The sequence below is a fragment of the Pleurodeles waltl genome, chromosome 3_2, assembly GCF_031143425.1.
Source record: "Pleurodeles waltl isolate 20211129_DDA chromosome 3_2, aPleWal1.hap1.20221129, whole genome shotgun sequence".
Lineage (NCBI taxonomy): Eukaryota > Metazoa > Chordata > Amphibia > Caudata > Salamandridae > Pleurodeles > Pleurodeles waltl.
In genome coordinates, this window is record NC_090441.1 from 95,973,955 (window position 1) to 95,990,032 (window position 16,078).

Here is a 16,078-nt window from a genome sequence, read left to right on the forward strand (position 1 = left end):
GTTTTGCTAATATGACGGTGCCCTAAAAACCTTAAAGGCTAAAGGAGTTCTGATGACATTTTCTTTAAAGAGGATGTTATACATTATGCTTCTCACAGAGGTTTATATGCTTCTCACAGAGGTTTATAACTTGCTGTCAACTGCCACAGTTAGTAAGCAAAGAACGCCCGATAACTGCAGAAACTGAACCAGTTGTAACAGAAAAGCTGCACTAACAGGGCTGGAAAAAAACGAGATGCGTTTTGTAATTTGCTGTAATGAACATCTTTGTGTTTGAGATGGTACTGCAATAAATGACAGTACTGCATATTTTCAGACATGGAGTGGGACATGGCGAAACCACTGATGCTGAAAAGTGATTCAATTATTCTTATCTTACAGTTCTTGACATCTCCTAATATATGGCTTGCTTCTCTCCCAGGAGACAATGTCAGGCTCAGAGAAACCAGCACAAGAGCTGTTCAGTAAAAGAATAAAGTTAAGCTGACATTGAGACAGTAGTAAAGTAAAAATCTCCCTCCCCCACCATTGCAACTTCATGCCTCCTTCTTAAAGTTAGACACAGCTGAGATACTAAAAACCGCCCTCCTGAATTTGTATGACTCTTTTATGAAGCTGGAGACACCTGATAGAGTAGTAAGAAACCAACCCCTGAAGTTTCCTGCCCCTTTCCTGAAGATGGACACGGCTGAAAGTACTCCTGCATCTCTCAGCTGCTTCCATGAAGCTAGATACATCTGAGAGCCAGACTGGAACTCCTCTTGCAAGAAACCCCTGCTGCATCTTCATGTTCCTCTCCCAGACATTGAAAACAACTATGAGTGTAGAATCCCTTCCTGCATCTTCCCACCCAGTCTCTGAAGCTGGATATAACTGAGTGAGAATTAGCTCCTCCATCTTCCAGCCCCATCCCATCCCAGCTGAGATCCAGAGGGAGAACTTCTTCTTGGTTTCCCTTTCCCTAACCCCTCCCTCAATATGGACACAGATACAAGGATTTTCTTTTCTGCATCTTCCTGACACCTCCCTTAAACTGGACACAGCTGAGAGTGTGAGAATAATGTTTCTCCCCCTTTAAAAAGCTGGACACAGCTAACAGCCATAGGGGGAAACCATCTCCTGCATTTTCTCTCCCTCTATAAAGCCGGACCCAGAGTGAGAAACATTCTAAAGCTGGACTCCGCTGAGTGGCAACTCCCTTCTGCATTTTGCTGCCACCTCCCTGGTCACAGACACAGCTGAGAGAATGAGAACCCCTCCTGCTTATTTCTGGCCCCTTCATGAAGGACACAGAGCAGCCTTAACAGTTTAATACAGAAATCTTTGCTGGGTCTAAGACATGGACAGACCCAAACCACTTAAAGAACAGACGACCAACCACACAAGTAATTGCAAAAACATAAATAGAACAACTTTCAAACCTTAGTTTTGAAATCCCGCCTCAATATTTTCTCTTTGCGGATTTTTTCCTTCTCGTCTTTCTTGGCTTGGATGCGTTTTTTCTGCTCGGCAAAAAGGGCTGAGATGTTTTCGTCAAGAGCCAACATGGTGTCATCATCAACATCCGCATCACTGTCCTCTGTATCCTTCAGGTTTATAAATAAAAAGTAGTGGAGCACATTTAAAAAAAGATTACTATGATGTGCACAGCGAGGCAAAATTGGAGTCTGCACTGCCGCTGGTAGATGTTCTTACAATGTCATCAGGGCAGAAAGCAAAAGACAACAGTGCTCTGTGCATCTAAAATACTGAAAAGATACTCACCTCCGACCTCACGCACACATGATCTAGTCTGCCATGTTCTTCAAATAATAATCACTCGCACCACCTCTCTCACGTGAACAAACTTTGGAAAAGCCAAAAGGCTTGGCCTTTACTGGTACAATGGCCATTTTGTTTTTAATTAAAGTATATGCAACATAATCAGCATGTCTCGTACACTTGAAATAAAAACGTGAACTTTAAAGCATTTTTGAGGTGGTCGTTTTACTAGAGATATTTTTTTGTTTTTTTAATATCATGCTTTTCAGACATTGTAGATATAAAAGTGCTGAATGATTGTCTGCAATAAAACATTATTGTTGTAAATAGGTACGGGTTGTAACTCTTCACTAACAACTTTAAAGTTCACAGGAAGAAAAACAAGAAAATTCACACAAAGGCCCCAGACCTGAGATACATAATTTTGGTTTAATGTGCCAAAAAAGTAAAATGCTGTTTTTTATTTTTTTTATTTTGCAAAGTGAGAGCGAGGATTAGTCTTATGGATGGACAAAGTGATAGCGAGGAGGCAGACGTGGCAGTGTGCATGGGGGTTGGAAGAAAGGACAGAAAGGAGAAAATGAATGGCCGTGCACATAAGTGATGGGCTGAGGATAAGCGAGTGGATGGGGAGCAAATGCACAGGTGCATGTGGACAGAGTGGATAGGATGGAACAGGGTTGTAGAAGGTAGTGGAAGGGGTGTGAGAGAATAGCAAGGTTCACAGACCACAAAGGAATGAAAGCATATCCAGTAGAAATTATACAAGAAAATTCCTGGCAGGTGCTCTGGAAACAAAGAGTTACTCCACTCTGTCACTGTCATTAGTTATCATGTCCTTACTTCTCACGCCTTTGACCTATACCCCTATTTCATGGAGTCTGACTATACTGCAGTGTTATTAACATTCTAAGCTACTCCCTAAAAATCCAGATCAGCTAATCAATGGCTCGAATTACTCAGCCACCTCTGCGAAATCCACCCCTTTTGCCATATGTCAGACTCTTGCTAAAAGCATCAAGTTCATATGGAACTCATGGTCTGTAAGCCAGATTAATGGGGGGCTGATACACCACCGGACAGAACTGCCACAGCCTTCAGTATTATTCTCTGCTTCCCTGACGAAATCTGAATGCCTGCACCTACCAAAGCATTTGCAGCCTTGAAAGCTGTCATCAGCTGCTGACGGAAATTTTCATCGACATCTTCTGGGTTCTTCTCTTCCTCGTTGTCAGAATCTTTTGCTTCAGCATCCCCGTCCTCAGAGCTGTCGTCTGAAGATTCATTACTTTCTTCATCATCCTGACATATAACATCAATAGAAAATGTAGCATTCTTTAACAATCTTTGAAGCATTACACTAATGGAAATAAAGTACACACACAAAGTCACATTTAAAGGAAAGGTGTGTGTGATGTGGTCTAGCTGCCAAGTTGCCTACTTTGAAATCTGGAAACTTGAGTTTTAATTCAGGCTTCAACATTTTGCCAGAGAATCATGGAATTCTGGACAAACAACCGTATTACTCTGAACCAGAAATTACAAATATAGGTCCTGTAAAGATGTGTGAATGTACATTGTGTATACTGTTACAGTATTTATATTTTTACCACTTCCATCTGTATTTATCCATATTTGGTTTTGGCCATTTTATTGGTATATATCTACACTTATTTTGTGTTTTGAAAATAGATGAGGGTGTAAAATTGCATAGTTTCATACTTATTTAATCAATACTCATTTGCTTATATTGTGATGCCCATCATGTTTTAGCAAATTAAGCAGCCAAATATAATTAAACATCACACCAACAGTTTGCATTATACCTCTAATGTGTTAACGTACACCTGTATTTAACGAAAGCTCATGCTGCTTTTGTTTTGTTTTTTTAACTCCCCCTGCTATCTGCTCATCTGATGGTCTGTACATCATGAAAGGCAGCACTGAGAGTCGATCACTAGAGGCCCACATTTTTGTATTTGTCTGCTTTTATAAATGAATACAGACGGCTAATGTAAGGAAATGCCTCCTTGGCATGGTTGCCCCCTGACTTTTTGCCTTTGCTGATGCTATGTTTACAATTGAAAGTGTGCTGAGGCCTGCTAACCAGGCCCCAGCACCAGTGTTCTTTCCCTAACCTGTACTTTTGTATCCACAATTGGCAGACCCTGGCATCCAGATAAGTCCCTTGTAACTGGTACTTCTAGTACCAAGGGCCCTGATGCCAAGGAAGGTCTCTAAGGGCTGCAGCATGTCTTATGCCACCCTGGAGACCTCTCACTCAGCACAGACACACTGCTTGCCAGCTTGTGTGTGCTAGTGAGGACAAAACGAGTAAGTCGACATGGCACTCCCCTCAGGGTGCCATGCCAGCCTCTCACTGCCTATGCAGTATAGGTAAGACACCCCTCTAGCAGGCCTTACAGCCCTAAGGCAGGGTGCACTATACCATAGGTGAGGGTACCAGTGCTTGAGCATGGTACCCCTACAGTGTCTAAACAAAACCTTAGACATTGTAAGTGCAGGGTAGCCATAAGAGTATATGGTCTGGGAGTCTGTTTTACACAAACTCCACAGCACCATAATGGCTACACTGAAAACTGGGAAGTTTGGTATCAAACTTCTCAGCACAATAAATGCACACTGATGCCAGTGTACATTTTATTGTAAAATACACCACAGAGGGCACCTTAGAGGTGCCCCCTGAAACTTAACCGACTGTCTGTGTAGGCTGACTAGTTCCAGCAGCCTGCCACACCAGAGACATGTTGCTGGCCCCATGGGGAGAGTGCCTTTGTCACTCTGAGGCCAGTAACAAAGCCTGCACTGGGTGGAGATGCTAACACCTCCCCCACGCAGGAGCTGAGACACCTGGCGGTGAGCCTCAAAGGCTCACCCCTTTGTCACAGCCCAGCAGGGCACTCCAGCTTAGTGGAGTTGCCCGCCCCCTCCGGCCACTGCCCCCACTTTTGGCGGCAAGGCTGGAGGGAACAAAGAAAGCAACAAGGAGGAGTCACTGGCCAGTCAGGACAGCCCCTAAGGTGTCCTGAGCTGAGGTGACTCTGACTTTTAGAAATCCTCCATCTTGCAGATGGAGGATTCCCCCAATAGGGTTAGGATTGTGGCCCCCTCCCCTTGGGAGGAGGCACAAAGAGGGTGTACCCACCCTCAGGGCTAGTAGCCATTGGCTACTAACCCCCCAGACCTAAACACGCCCTTAAATTTAGTATTTAAGGGCTACCCTGAACCCTAGAAAATTAGATTCCTGCAACTACAAGAAGAAGGACTGCCTAGCTGAAAACCCCTGCAGAGGAAGACCAGAAGACGACAACTGCCTTGGCTCCAGAAACTCACCGGCCTGTCTCCTGCCTTCCAAAGATCCTGCTCCAGCGACGCCTTCCAAAGGGACCAGCGACCTCGACATCCTCTGAGGACTGCCCCTGCTTCGAAAAGACAAGAAACTCCCGAGGACAGCGGACCTGCTCCAAGAAAAGCTGCAACTTTGTTTCCAGCAGCTTTAAAGAACCCTGCAAGCTCCCCGCAAGAAGCGTGAGACTTGCAACACTGCACCCGGCGACCCCGACTCGGCTGGTGGCGATCCAACACCTCAGGAGGGACCCCAGGACTACTCTAAGACTGTGAGTACAAAAACCTGTCCCCCCTGAGCCCCCACAGCGCCGCCTGCAGAGGGAATCCCGAGGCTTCCCCTGACCGCGACTCTTTGAATCCTAAGTCCCGACACCTGGGAGAGACCCTGCACCCGCAGCCCCCAGGACCTGAAGGACCGGACTTTCACTGGAGGAGTGACCCCCAGGAGTCCCTCTCCCTTGCCCAAGTGGAGGTTTCCCCGAGGAACCCCCCCCTTGCCTGCCTGCAGCGCTGAAGAGATCCCTAGATCTCCCATTGGCTTCCATTACAAACCCGACGCTTGTTTCTACACTGCACCCGGCCGCCCCCGCGCTGCTGAGGGTGAAATTTCTGTGTGGGCTTGTGTCCCCCCCGGTGCCCTACAAAACCCCCCTGGTCTGCCCTCCGAAGACGCGGGTACTTACCTGCAAGCAGACCGGAACCGGGACACCCCCTTCTCTCCATTCTAGCCTATGTGTTTTGGGCACCACTTTGAACTCTGCACCTGACCGGCCCTGAGCTGCTGGTGTGGTGACTTTGGGGTTGCTCTGAACCCCCAACGGTGGGCTACCTTGGACCAAGAACTAAGCCCTGTAAGTGTCTTACTTACCTGGTTAACCTAACAAATACTTACCTCCCCTAGGAACTGTGAAAATTGCACTAAGTGTCCACTTTTAAAACAGCTATTTGTGAATAACTTGAAAAGTATACATGCAATTTTGATGATTTGAAGTTCCTAAAGTACTTACCTGCAATACCTTTCGAATGAGATATTACATGTAGAATTTGAACCTGTGGTTCTTAAAATAAACTAAGAAAAGATATTTTTCTATATAAAAACCTATTGGCTGGATTTGTCTCTGAGTGTGTGTACCTCATTTATTGTCTATGTGTATGTACAACAAATGCTTAACACTACTCCTTGGATAAGCCTACTGCTCGACCACACTACCACAAAATAGAGCATTAGTATTATCTATTTTTACCACTATTTTACCTCTAAGGGGAACCCTTGGACTCTGTGCATGCTATTCCTTACTTTGAAATAGCACATACAGAGCCAACTTCCTACAGCTAACACACTGTTTTCTGTCTGTATTTATCTGTAAAAATCAGTAAAAACGGAGAACTGTGAGCTGTAATTAGGCCAATATGTCTAAAGTTCAAAAATACAACTGTGCATTGTGCTGTCTAGTACTGTGCCACTTACCAACTTCCGAGAGCTTGGCATGCGCTCTATCAAACTCCTAAAGTTAATAAGCACTCTGCACAAAATGTTGCACTTTGCTCAGCCATTCAGAATCCTTAGAATATTGGCTCTAATCACTGCAATGTAGGTTCAGTAGCAGGATCATAAAGCAAATAGTGGGCATATTCATTTGCCTCTGTTGGATGATAATAGAGGCACTGATAATAACAGTGGTATTACCTAAACCAAGTGAAACAATTTGAAAAGATCATTACTTCGTCATACTACTGTTAGACCTGTCAGCCCTAAGGTGGTCTTCCCCCAAACCTCTTGCCTTCTTTCCTACAATTTTTGCTGAATTCGCTTTAGTTTGCCTTAGGACTGCACATTTTACCACTACTGACCAGCGCTGATGTGCTTCTGCTCACTCCCTAAAATATATATATATATAAAAATAAAAAAAACTTGTAACACTCCGAGCCCAACACCAGATGGCGGGATGTGCACAGCATGTGTATCTGCAGCTACACATGCCATCGAACATATATATATATGGAAAATGACACTAACCCAGTGTACATCTGTTCGTGGCATGAGACGCTGCAGATTCACATGCTGTGCATCATCCTGCCATCTAGTGTTGGGCTCGGAGTGTTACAAGTTGTTTTTCTTCGAAGAAGTCTTTTCGAGTCACGAGACTGAGGGACTGCTCCCTTTCGGCTCCATTGCGCATGGGTGTCGACTCCATCTTAGATTGTTTTCCCCGCAGAGGGTGAGGTAGGATTTGTGAATATACTAAAAGTGCCCATGCAATGGAGTAAGTATGTATGTACATAATGTGTATTAAAATAGTATTTATTTACAAATTTACAATTTCCATTCAACTTACGACGGCTACAGGCTCCCGGGGAGGTAGGAGGGCGCATGTGAATCTGCAGCGTCTCAAGCCACGAACAGATGTACACTGGGTAAGTGACATTTTCCGTTCGATGGCATGTGTAGCTGCAGATACACATGCTGTGCATAGACTAATAAGCAGTAATCTCCCCAAAAGCGGTGGCTAAGCCTGTAGGAATTGAAGTTGTTTGAAATAATGTTCGTAATACAGCCTGTCCTACTGTGGCTTGTTGTGTTGTTAACACATCTACACAGTAATGTTTTGTGAATGTATGAGGCGTAGACCATGTGGCTGCCTTACACATTTCTGTCAGGTATATTTCCTAGAAAAGCCATTGTGGCGCCTTTTTTCCTAGTGGAATGCGCTCTTGGTGTAATAGGTAGATCTCTTTTTGCTTTAATATAGCAAGTTTGAATACATTTCACTATCCATTCAATATCCTTGCTTGGATATAGGATTTCCAGCATGAGGTTTTTGGAAGGCTACAAACAATTGTTTTGTTTTGCGAAACTGTTTTGTTCTGTCAATGTAATACATTAGTGCTCTTTTTATGTCTAATGTATGTATGGCTCTTTCGGCTACTGAGTCTGGTTGTGGAAAGAAGACTGGGAGTTCCACTGTTTGGTTAAGGTGGAATGGTGATATAACCTTTGGTTAGAATTTGGGATTTGTACGGAGAACCACTTTATGTTTATGTATTTGTATAAAGGGTTCTTGTATAGTGAATGCTTGTATCTCACTTCCTCTTCTAAGAGATGTGATAACTTGGAAGGTAGCTTTCCGAATAGCTAAGTACTGCATTTCACAAGAGTGCATGGGTTCAAATGGTGGTCCCAAGAGTCGTGTTAATACGATATTAAGGGTCCACGAAGGTACTGGTGGTGTTCTCGGTGGTATGATTCTCTTTAATCCCTCCATAAATGCTTTGATAACTGGGATTCTAAAAAGCGATGTTGAATGTGTAATCTGCAGCTAGGCAGATATTGCTGTGAGATGTTTTTTAATAGAAGAGAATGCTAGTTTAGACTTTTGTAAGTGTAATAAGTAACTTACAATGTTCTTTGCGGAAGCATGTAGTGGCTGAATTTGATTATTGTGGCAGTAGTAAATAAATATTTTCCATTTGTTTGCATAACAATGTCTTGTAGTAGGTTTCCTAGCTTGTTTAATGACCTCCATACATTCCTGTGTAAGGTCTAAGTGTCCAAATTCTAAGACTTCAGGATCCAGATTGCTAGATTGAGTGATGCTGGATTTGGGTGTCTGATCTGTTGTTTGTGTTGAGTTAAGAGATCTGGCCTGTTTGGTAATTTGACGTGAGGTATGTAAGGAAATGCCTCCTTGGCATGGTTACCCCCTGACTTTTTGCCTTTGCTGATGCTATGTTTTGAATTGAAAGTGTGCTGAGGCCTGCTAACCAGGTCCCAGCACCAGTGTTCTTTCCCTAACCTGTACTTTTGTATCCACAATTGGCACACCCTGGCATCCAGGTAAGTCCCTTGTAACTGGTACCTCTGGTACCAAGGGCCCTGATGGCAAGGAAGATCTCTAAGGACTGCAGCATGTCTTATGCCACCCTGGAGACCCCTCACTCAGCACAGACACACTGCTTGCCAGCTTGTGTGTGCTAGTGAGAGTAAGTCGACATGGCACTCCCCTCAGGGTGCCATGCCAGCCTCTCACTGCCTATGCAAGTATAGATAAGTCACCCCTATAGCAGGCCTTACAGCCCTAAGGCAGGGTGCACTATACCATAGGTGAGGGCACCAGTGCATGAGCACTGTGCCCCTACAGTGTCTAAACCAAACCTTAGACATTGTAAGTGCAGGGTAGCCATAAGAGTATATGGTCTGGGAGTCTGTCAAACATGAACTCCACAGCACCATAATGCCTACACTGAAAACTGGGAAGTTTGGTATCAAACTTCTCAGCACAATAAATGCACACTGATGCCAGTGTACATTTTATTGTGAAATACACCCCAGAGGGCACCTTAGAGATGCCCCCTGAAACCTTAACCGACTATCTGTGTAGGCTGACTGGTTCCAGCAGCCTGCCACAACCGAGACATGTTGCTGGTCCCATGGGGAGAGTGCCTTTGTCACTCTGAGGCCAGTAACAAAGCCTGCACTGGGTGGAGATGCTAACACCTCCCCCAGGCAGGAGCTGTAACACCTGGCGGTGGGCCTCAAAGGCTCACCCCCTTTGTTCCAGCACCACAGGGCACTCCAGCTAGTGGAGTTGCCCGCCCCCCCCCCCGGCCACGGCCCCACTTTTGGTGGCAAGGCCGGGGGAAATAATGAGAATAACAAGGAGGAGTCACTGGCCAGTCAGGACAGCCCCTAAGGTGTCCTGAGCTGAAGTGACTAACTTTTAGAAATCCTCCATCTTGCAGATGGAGGATTCCCCCAATAGGGATAGGATTGTGACCCCCTCCCCTTGGGAGGAGGCACAAAGAGGGTGTTCCCACCCTCAGGGCTAGTAGCCATTGGCTACTAACCCCCCAGACCTAAACACGCCCTTACATTTAGTATTTAAGGGCTTCCCTGAACCTAAAGAATTAGATTCCTGCAACTTACAAGAAGAAGAGGACTGCTGAGCTGAAAACCCCTGCAGAAGAAGAAAGAAGACACCAACTGCTTTGGCCCCAGCCCTACTGGCCTGTCTCCTGCCTTCCAAAGAAACCTGCTCCAGCGACGCTTTCCCCAGGACCAGCGACCTCTGAATCCTCAGAGGACTGCCCTGCTTCAAGAAAGACAAGAAACTCCTGAGGACAGCAGCCCTGTTCCAAAAAGACTGCAACTTTGTTACAGAGGAGCAGATTTAAAGACCCCTGCAAATCCCCACAAGAAGCGTGAGACTTGCAACACTGCACCCGGCGACCCCGACTCGACAGGTGGAGAAACAACGCTACAGGGAGGACCCTCCGGCGACTCAAAGACTGTGAGTAACCAAAGTTGTCCCCCCTGAGCCCCCGCAGCGACGCCTGCAGAGGGAATCCCGAGGCTCCCCCTGACCGCGACTGCCTGACTCTGAAATCCCAACGCCTGGAAAAGACCATGCACCCGCAGCCCCCAGCACCTGAAGGATCGGAACTCCAGTGCAGGAGTGACCCCCAGGAGGCCCTCTCCATTGCCCAGGTGGTGGCTACCCCGAGGAGCCCCCCCCTTGCCTGCCTGCACCGCTGAAGAGACCCCTTGGTCTCCCATTGAAAACCACTACAAACCCGACGCGTGTTTGCACACTGCACCCGGCCGCCCCCGCGCTGCTGAGGGTGTACTTTTTGTGTGGACTTGTGTCCCCCCCGGTGCCCTACAAAACCCCCCTGGTCTGCCCTCCGAAGACGCGGGTACTTACCTGCTGACAGACCGGAACCGGGGCACCCCCTTCTCTCCATTGAAGCCTATGTGTTTTGGGCACCTCTTTGACCTCTGCACCTGACCGGCCCTGAGCTGCTGGTGTGGTAACTTTGGGGTTGCTCTCAACCCCCAACGGTGGGCTACCTTGGACCCAAATCTGAACCCTGTAGGTGGGTTACTTACCTGCAAGAACTAACAATACTTTACCTCCCCCAGGAACTGTGAAAATTGCACTGTGTCCACTTTTAAAACAGCTATTTGTGTTTTATGTGAAAAGTATATATGCTACTGTAATTACTCAAAGTTCCTAAAGTACTTACCTGCAATACCTTTCAAATGAGGTATTACATGTAGAATTTGAACCTGTGGTTCTTAAAATAAACTAAGAAAAGATATTTTTCTATAACAAAAACCTATTGGCTTGGAATTGTCTCTGAGTGTGTTACTCATTTATTGCCTGTGTGTATGTACAACAAATGCTTAACACTACTCCTTGGATAAGCCTACTGCTCGACCACACTACCACAAAATAGAGCATTAGTATTATCTCTTTTTGCCACTATCTTACCTCTAAGGGGAACCCTTGGACTCTGTGCATGCTATTCCTTACTTTGAAATAGCACATACAGAGCCAACCTCCTACAAGGTACTACTGATAGGTCCATCAGTGTTGTGTACCACGGTTGGCAAGCCCAAGTTGGCACTATGAGTATTAGTTTGAGTCTGTTTTGACTCAGTTTGTTTACCAGATAAGGAATGAGTGGGAGAGGGGGGGAAAAGCGTAAGCAAATATCCCTGACCAACTGATCCATAACGCATTGCCCTTGGACTGAGGGTGTGGGTACCTGGTCGCAAAGTTTTAGCATTTTGCGTTTTCTTTTGTTGCAAATAGGTCTATTTTTGGTGTTCCCCAGCGTAGAAAGTAATCTTGTAGGATCTGGGGATGAATTTCCCATTCGTGTGTTTGTTGGTGATCTCGACTGAGCTAACTGGTTTTGAATGCCTGGGATGTATTGTGCTATTAGGCGAATGTGATTGTGAATTGCCCAATGACAAATTTTCTGTGCTAAGAGACACAGTTGTGACGAGTGTGTCCCTCCTTGTTTCTTGAGGTAATACCTTGTCGTCATGTTGTCGGTTTTGACAAGAATGTGTTTGTGGGCTATCAGTGGTTGAAATGCTTTCAATGCTAGAAACACTGCCAACAGTTCTAAATGATTTATGTGCAGTTATTTTTGTTGATTGTCCCATTGTCCCTGTATACTGTGCTGGTTGAGGTGTGCTCCCCACCCCATCATGGAAGCATCTGTTGTGATCACTGTAAGGAAATGCCTCCTTGGCATGGTTACCCCCTGACTTTTTGCCTTTGCTGATGCTATGTTTTGAATTGGAAGTGTGCTGAGGCCTGCTAACCAGGCCCCAGCACCAGTGTTCTTTTCCTAACCTGTACTTTTGTTTTCACAATTGGCACACCCTGGCATCCAGGTAAGTCCCTTGTAACTGGTACCCCTGGTACCAAAGGCCCTGATGCCAGGGAAGGTCTCTAAGGGCTGAAGCATATCTTATGCCACCCTGGGGACCCCTCACTCAGCACAGACACACTGCTTGCCAGCTTGTGTGTGCTGGTGAGGACAAAAACGAGTAAGTCGACATGGCACTCCCCTCAGGGTGCCATACCAGCCTCACACTGCCTATGCAGTATAGATAAGTCACCCCTCTAGCAGGCCTTACAGCCCTAAGGCAGGGTGCACTATACCATAGGTGAGGGCACCAGTGCATGAGCACTGTGCCCCTACAGTGTCTAAGCCAACCCTTAGATATTGTAAGTGCAGGGTAGCCATAAGAGTATATGGTCTGGGAGTCTGTCAAACACGAACTCCACAGCACCATAATGGCTACACTGAAAACTGGGAAGTTTGGTATCAAACTTCTCAGCACAATAAATGCACACTGATGTCAGTGTGCAGTTTATTGTAAAATACACACCAGAGGGCACCTTAGAGGTGCCCCCTGAAACCTTAACCAACTACCTGTGTGGGCTGACTGGTTTTAGCAGCCTGCCACACTCGAGACATGTTGCTGGCCACATGGGGAGAGTGCCTTTGTCACTCTGTGGCCAGTAATAAAGCCTGCACTGGGTGGAGATGCTATCACCTCCCCCAGGCAGGAGCTGTAACACCTGGCGGTGAGCCTCAAAGGCTCACCCCCTTTGTTCCAGCACCACAGGGCACTCCAGCTAGTGGAGTTGCCCGCCCACTCCGGCCACGGCCCCACTTTTGGCGGCAAGGCCGGAGGAAATAATGAGAATAACAAGGAGGAGTCACTGGCCAGTCAGGACAGCCCCTAAGGTGTCCTGAGCTGAAGTGACTAACTTTTAGAAATCCTCCATCTTGCAGATGGAGGATTCCCCCAATAGGGATAGGAATGTGACCCCCTCCCCTTGGGAGGAGGCACAAAGAGGGTGTACCCACCCCAAGGGCTAGTAGCCATTGGCTACTAACCCCCCAGACCTAAACACGCCCTTAAATTCAGTATTTAAGGGCTCCCCTGAACCTAAGAATTTAGATTCCTGCAACTTACGAAGAAGAGGACTGCTGAGCTGAAAAACCCCTGCAGAGAAGACGGAGACACCAACTGCCTTTGCCCCAGCCCTACCGGCCTGTCTCCCTCCTTCAGAAGAAAACTGCTCCAGCGACGCTTTCCCCAGGACCAGCGACCTCTGAATCCTCAGAGGACTGCCCTGCTTCCAAAAGACCAAGAAACTCCCGAGAACAGCGCCCTGTTCAACAAAGACTGCAACTTTGTTTCCAGAGGAGCAGATTTAAAGACCCCTGCAATCCCCGCAAGAAGCGTGAGACTTGCAACACTGCACCCGGCGACCCCAACTGGTGAAGAAACAACGCTACAGGGAGGACCCCCAGGCGACTCCAAGACTGTGAGTAACCAAAGTTGTCCCCCCTGAGCCCCCACAGGGACGCCTGCAGAGGGAATCCCGAGGCTACCCCTGACCTCGACTGCCTGACTCTGAAATCTATGCCTGGAAAAGACCCTGCACCCGCAGCCCCCAGGACCTGAAGGATCGGAACTCCAGTGCAGGAGTGACCCCCAGGAGGCCCTCTCCCTTGCCCAGGTGGTGGCTACCCCGAGGAGCCCCCCACCTTGCCTGCCTGCAACGCTTAAGAGACCCCTTGGTCTCCCATTGATTCCTATTACAAACTCGACGCTGGTTTACACACTGCACCCGGCCGCCCCAGCACTGCTGAGGGTGTACTTTTTGTGTTGACTTGTGTCCCCCCCCGGTGCCCTACAAAACCCCCCTGGTCTGCCCTCCGAAGACGCAGGTAATTACCTGCTGGCAGACTGGAACCGGGGCACCCCCTTCTCCATTGAAGCCTATGTGTTTTGCGCACCTCTTTGACCTCTGCACCTGACCGGCCCTGAGCTGCTGGTGTGGTGACTTTAAGGTTGCTCTGAACCCCCAATGGTGGGCTACCTTGGACCCCAATTTGAACCCCGTAGGTGGTTTACTTACCTGCAAGAACTAACAATAACTTACCTCCCCCAGGAACTGTGAAAATTGCACTGTGTCCACTTTTAAAGTAGCTATATGTGTTTTATGTAAAAAGTATATATGCTATTGTGATTATTCAAAGTTCCTAAAATACTTACCTGCAATACCTTTCAAATGAGATATTACATGTAGAATTTGAACCTGTGGTTCTTAAAATAAACTAGGAAAAGATATTTTTCTATACAAAAACCTATTGGCTGGAATTGTCTCTGAGTGTGTGTTCCTCATTCATTGCCTGTGTGTATGTACAACAAATGCTTAACACTACTTCTTGGATAAGCATACTGCTCGACCACACTACCACAAAATAGAGTGTAAAGAAATGGCTCCCTGTTGCAGTTACCCCCCACTTTTTGCCTGATACTGATGCTGACTTGACTGAGAAGTGTGCTGGGACCCTGCTAACCAGGCCCCAGCACCAGTGTTCTTTCACCTAAAATGTACCATTGTTTCCACAATTGGCACAACCCTGGCATCCAGGTAAGTCCCTTGTAACTGGTACCCCTGGTACCAAGGGCCCTGATGCCAGGGAAGGTCTCTAAGGGCTGCAGCATATCTTATGCCACCCTGGGGACCCCTCACTCAGCACAGACACACTGCTTGCCAGCTTGTGTGTGCTGATGAGAACAAAACGAGTAAGTCGACATGGCATTCCCCTCAGGGTGCCATGCCAACCTCACACTGCCTATGCAGTATAGATAAGTCACCCCTCTAGTAGGCCTTACAGCCCTAAGGCAGGGTGCACTATACCATAGGTGAGGGCACCAGTGCATGAGCACTATGCCCCTACAGTGTCTAAGCAAAACCTTAGACATTGTAAGTGCAGGGTAGCCATAAGAGTATATGGTCTGGGAGTCTGTCAAAAAAAAACTCCACAGCTCTATAATGGCTACACTGAATACTGGGAAGTTTAGTATCAAACTTCTCAGAATAATAAACCCACACTGATGCCAGTGTTGGATTTATTAAAAAATGCACACAGAGAGCATCTTAAAGATGCCCACTGTATTTTACCCAATTGTTCAGTACAGGACTGACTGGTCTGTGCCAGCCTGCTGCTGAGAGACGAGTGTCTGACCTCATGCGGTGAGAGCCTTTGTGCTCTGAGGACAGAAACAAAGCCTGCTCTGGGTGGAGGTGCTTCACACCTCCCCCCTGCAGGAACTGTAACACCTAGCAGTGAGCTTCAAAGGCTCAAGCTTCGTGTTACAATGCCCCAGGGCACTCCAGCTAGTGGAGATGCCCGCCCCCCTGGACCCAGCCCCCACTTTTGGCGGCAAGTCCAGGAGAGATAATGAGAAAAACAAGGAGGAGTCACTGGCCAGTCAGGACAGCCCCTAAGGTGTCCTGAGCTGAAGTGACTCTAACTTTTAGAAATCCTCCATCTTGCAGATGAGGATTCCCCAATAGGATTAGGGATGTGACCCCCCTCCCCTTGGGAGGAGGCACAAAGAGGGTGCACCCACCCTCAGGGCTAGTAGCCATTGGCTACTAACCCCCCAGACCTAAACACGCCCTTAAATTTAGTATTTAAGGGCTCCCCTGAACCTAAGAATTTAGATTCCTGCAACTTACCGAAGAAGACGACTGCTGAGCTGAAAACCCCTGCAGAAGAAGAAAGAAGACACCAACTGCTTTGGCCCCAGTCCTACCGGCCTGTCTCCTGCCTTCTA

The 16,078-nt window shown here is 47.1% G+C and overlaps 1 protein-coding gene across 1 annotated transcript in view; it reads right to left on the minus strand.

Annotated features, from left to right (window-relative positions):
* Nucleotides 1–16,078, minus strand: part of MYBBP1A (MYB binding protein 1a) — a 647,917-nt gene that overhangs the window by 329,421 nt on the left and 302,418 nt on the right. The window contains exons 17-18 of the mRNA XM_069226890.1: nucleotides 2,908–3,063; nucleotides 1,422–1,586 (exon numbers count right to left, since the gene is read on the minus strand). Coding sequence (XP_069082991.1) covers nucleotides 1,422–1,586; nucleotides 2,908–3,063 — 321 coding nt within the window. The remainder of the gene's footprint in view (nucleotides 1–1,421; nucleotides 1,587–2,907; nucleotides 3,064–16,078) is intronic.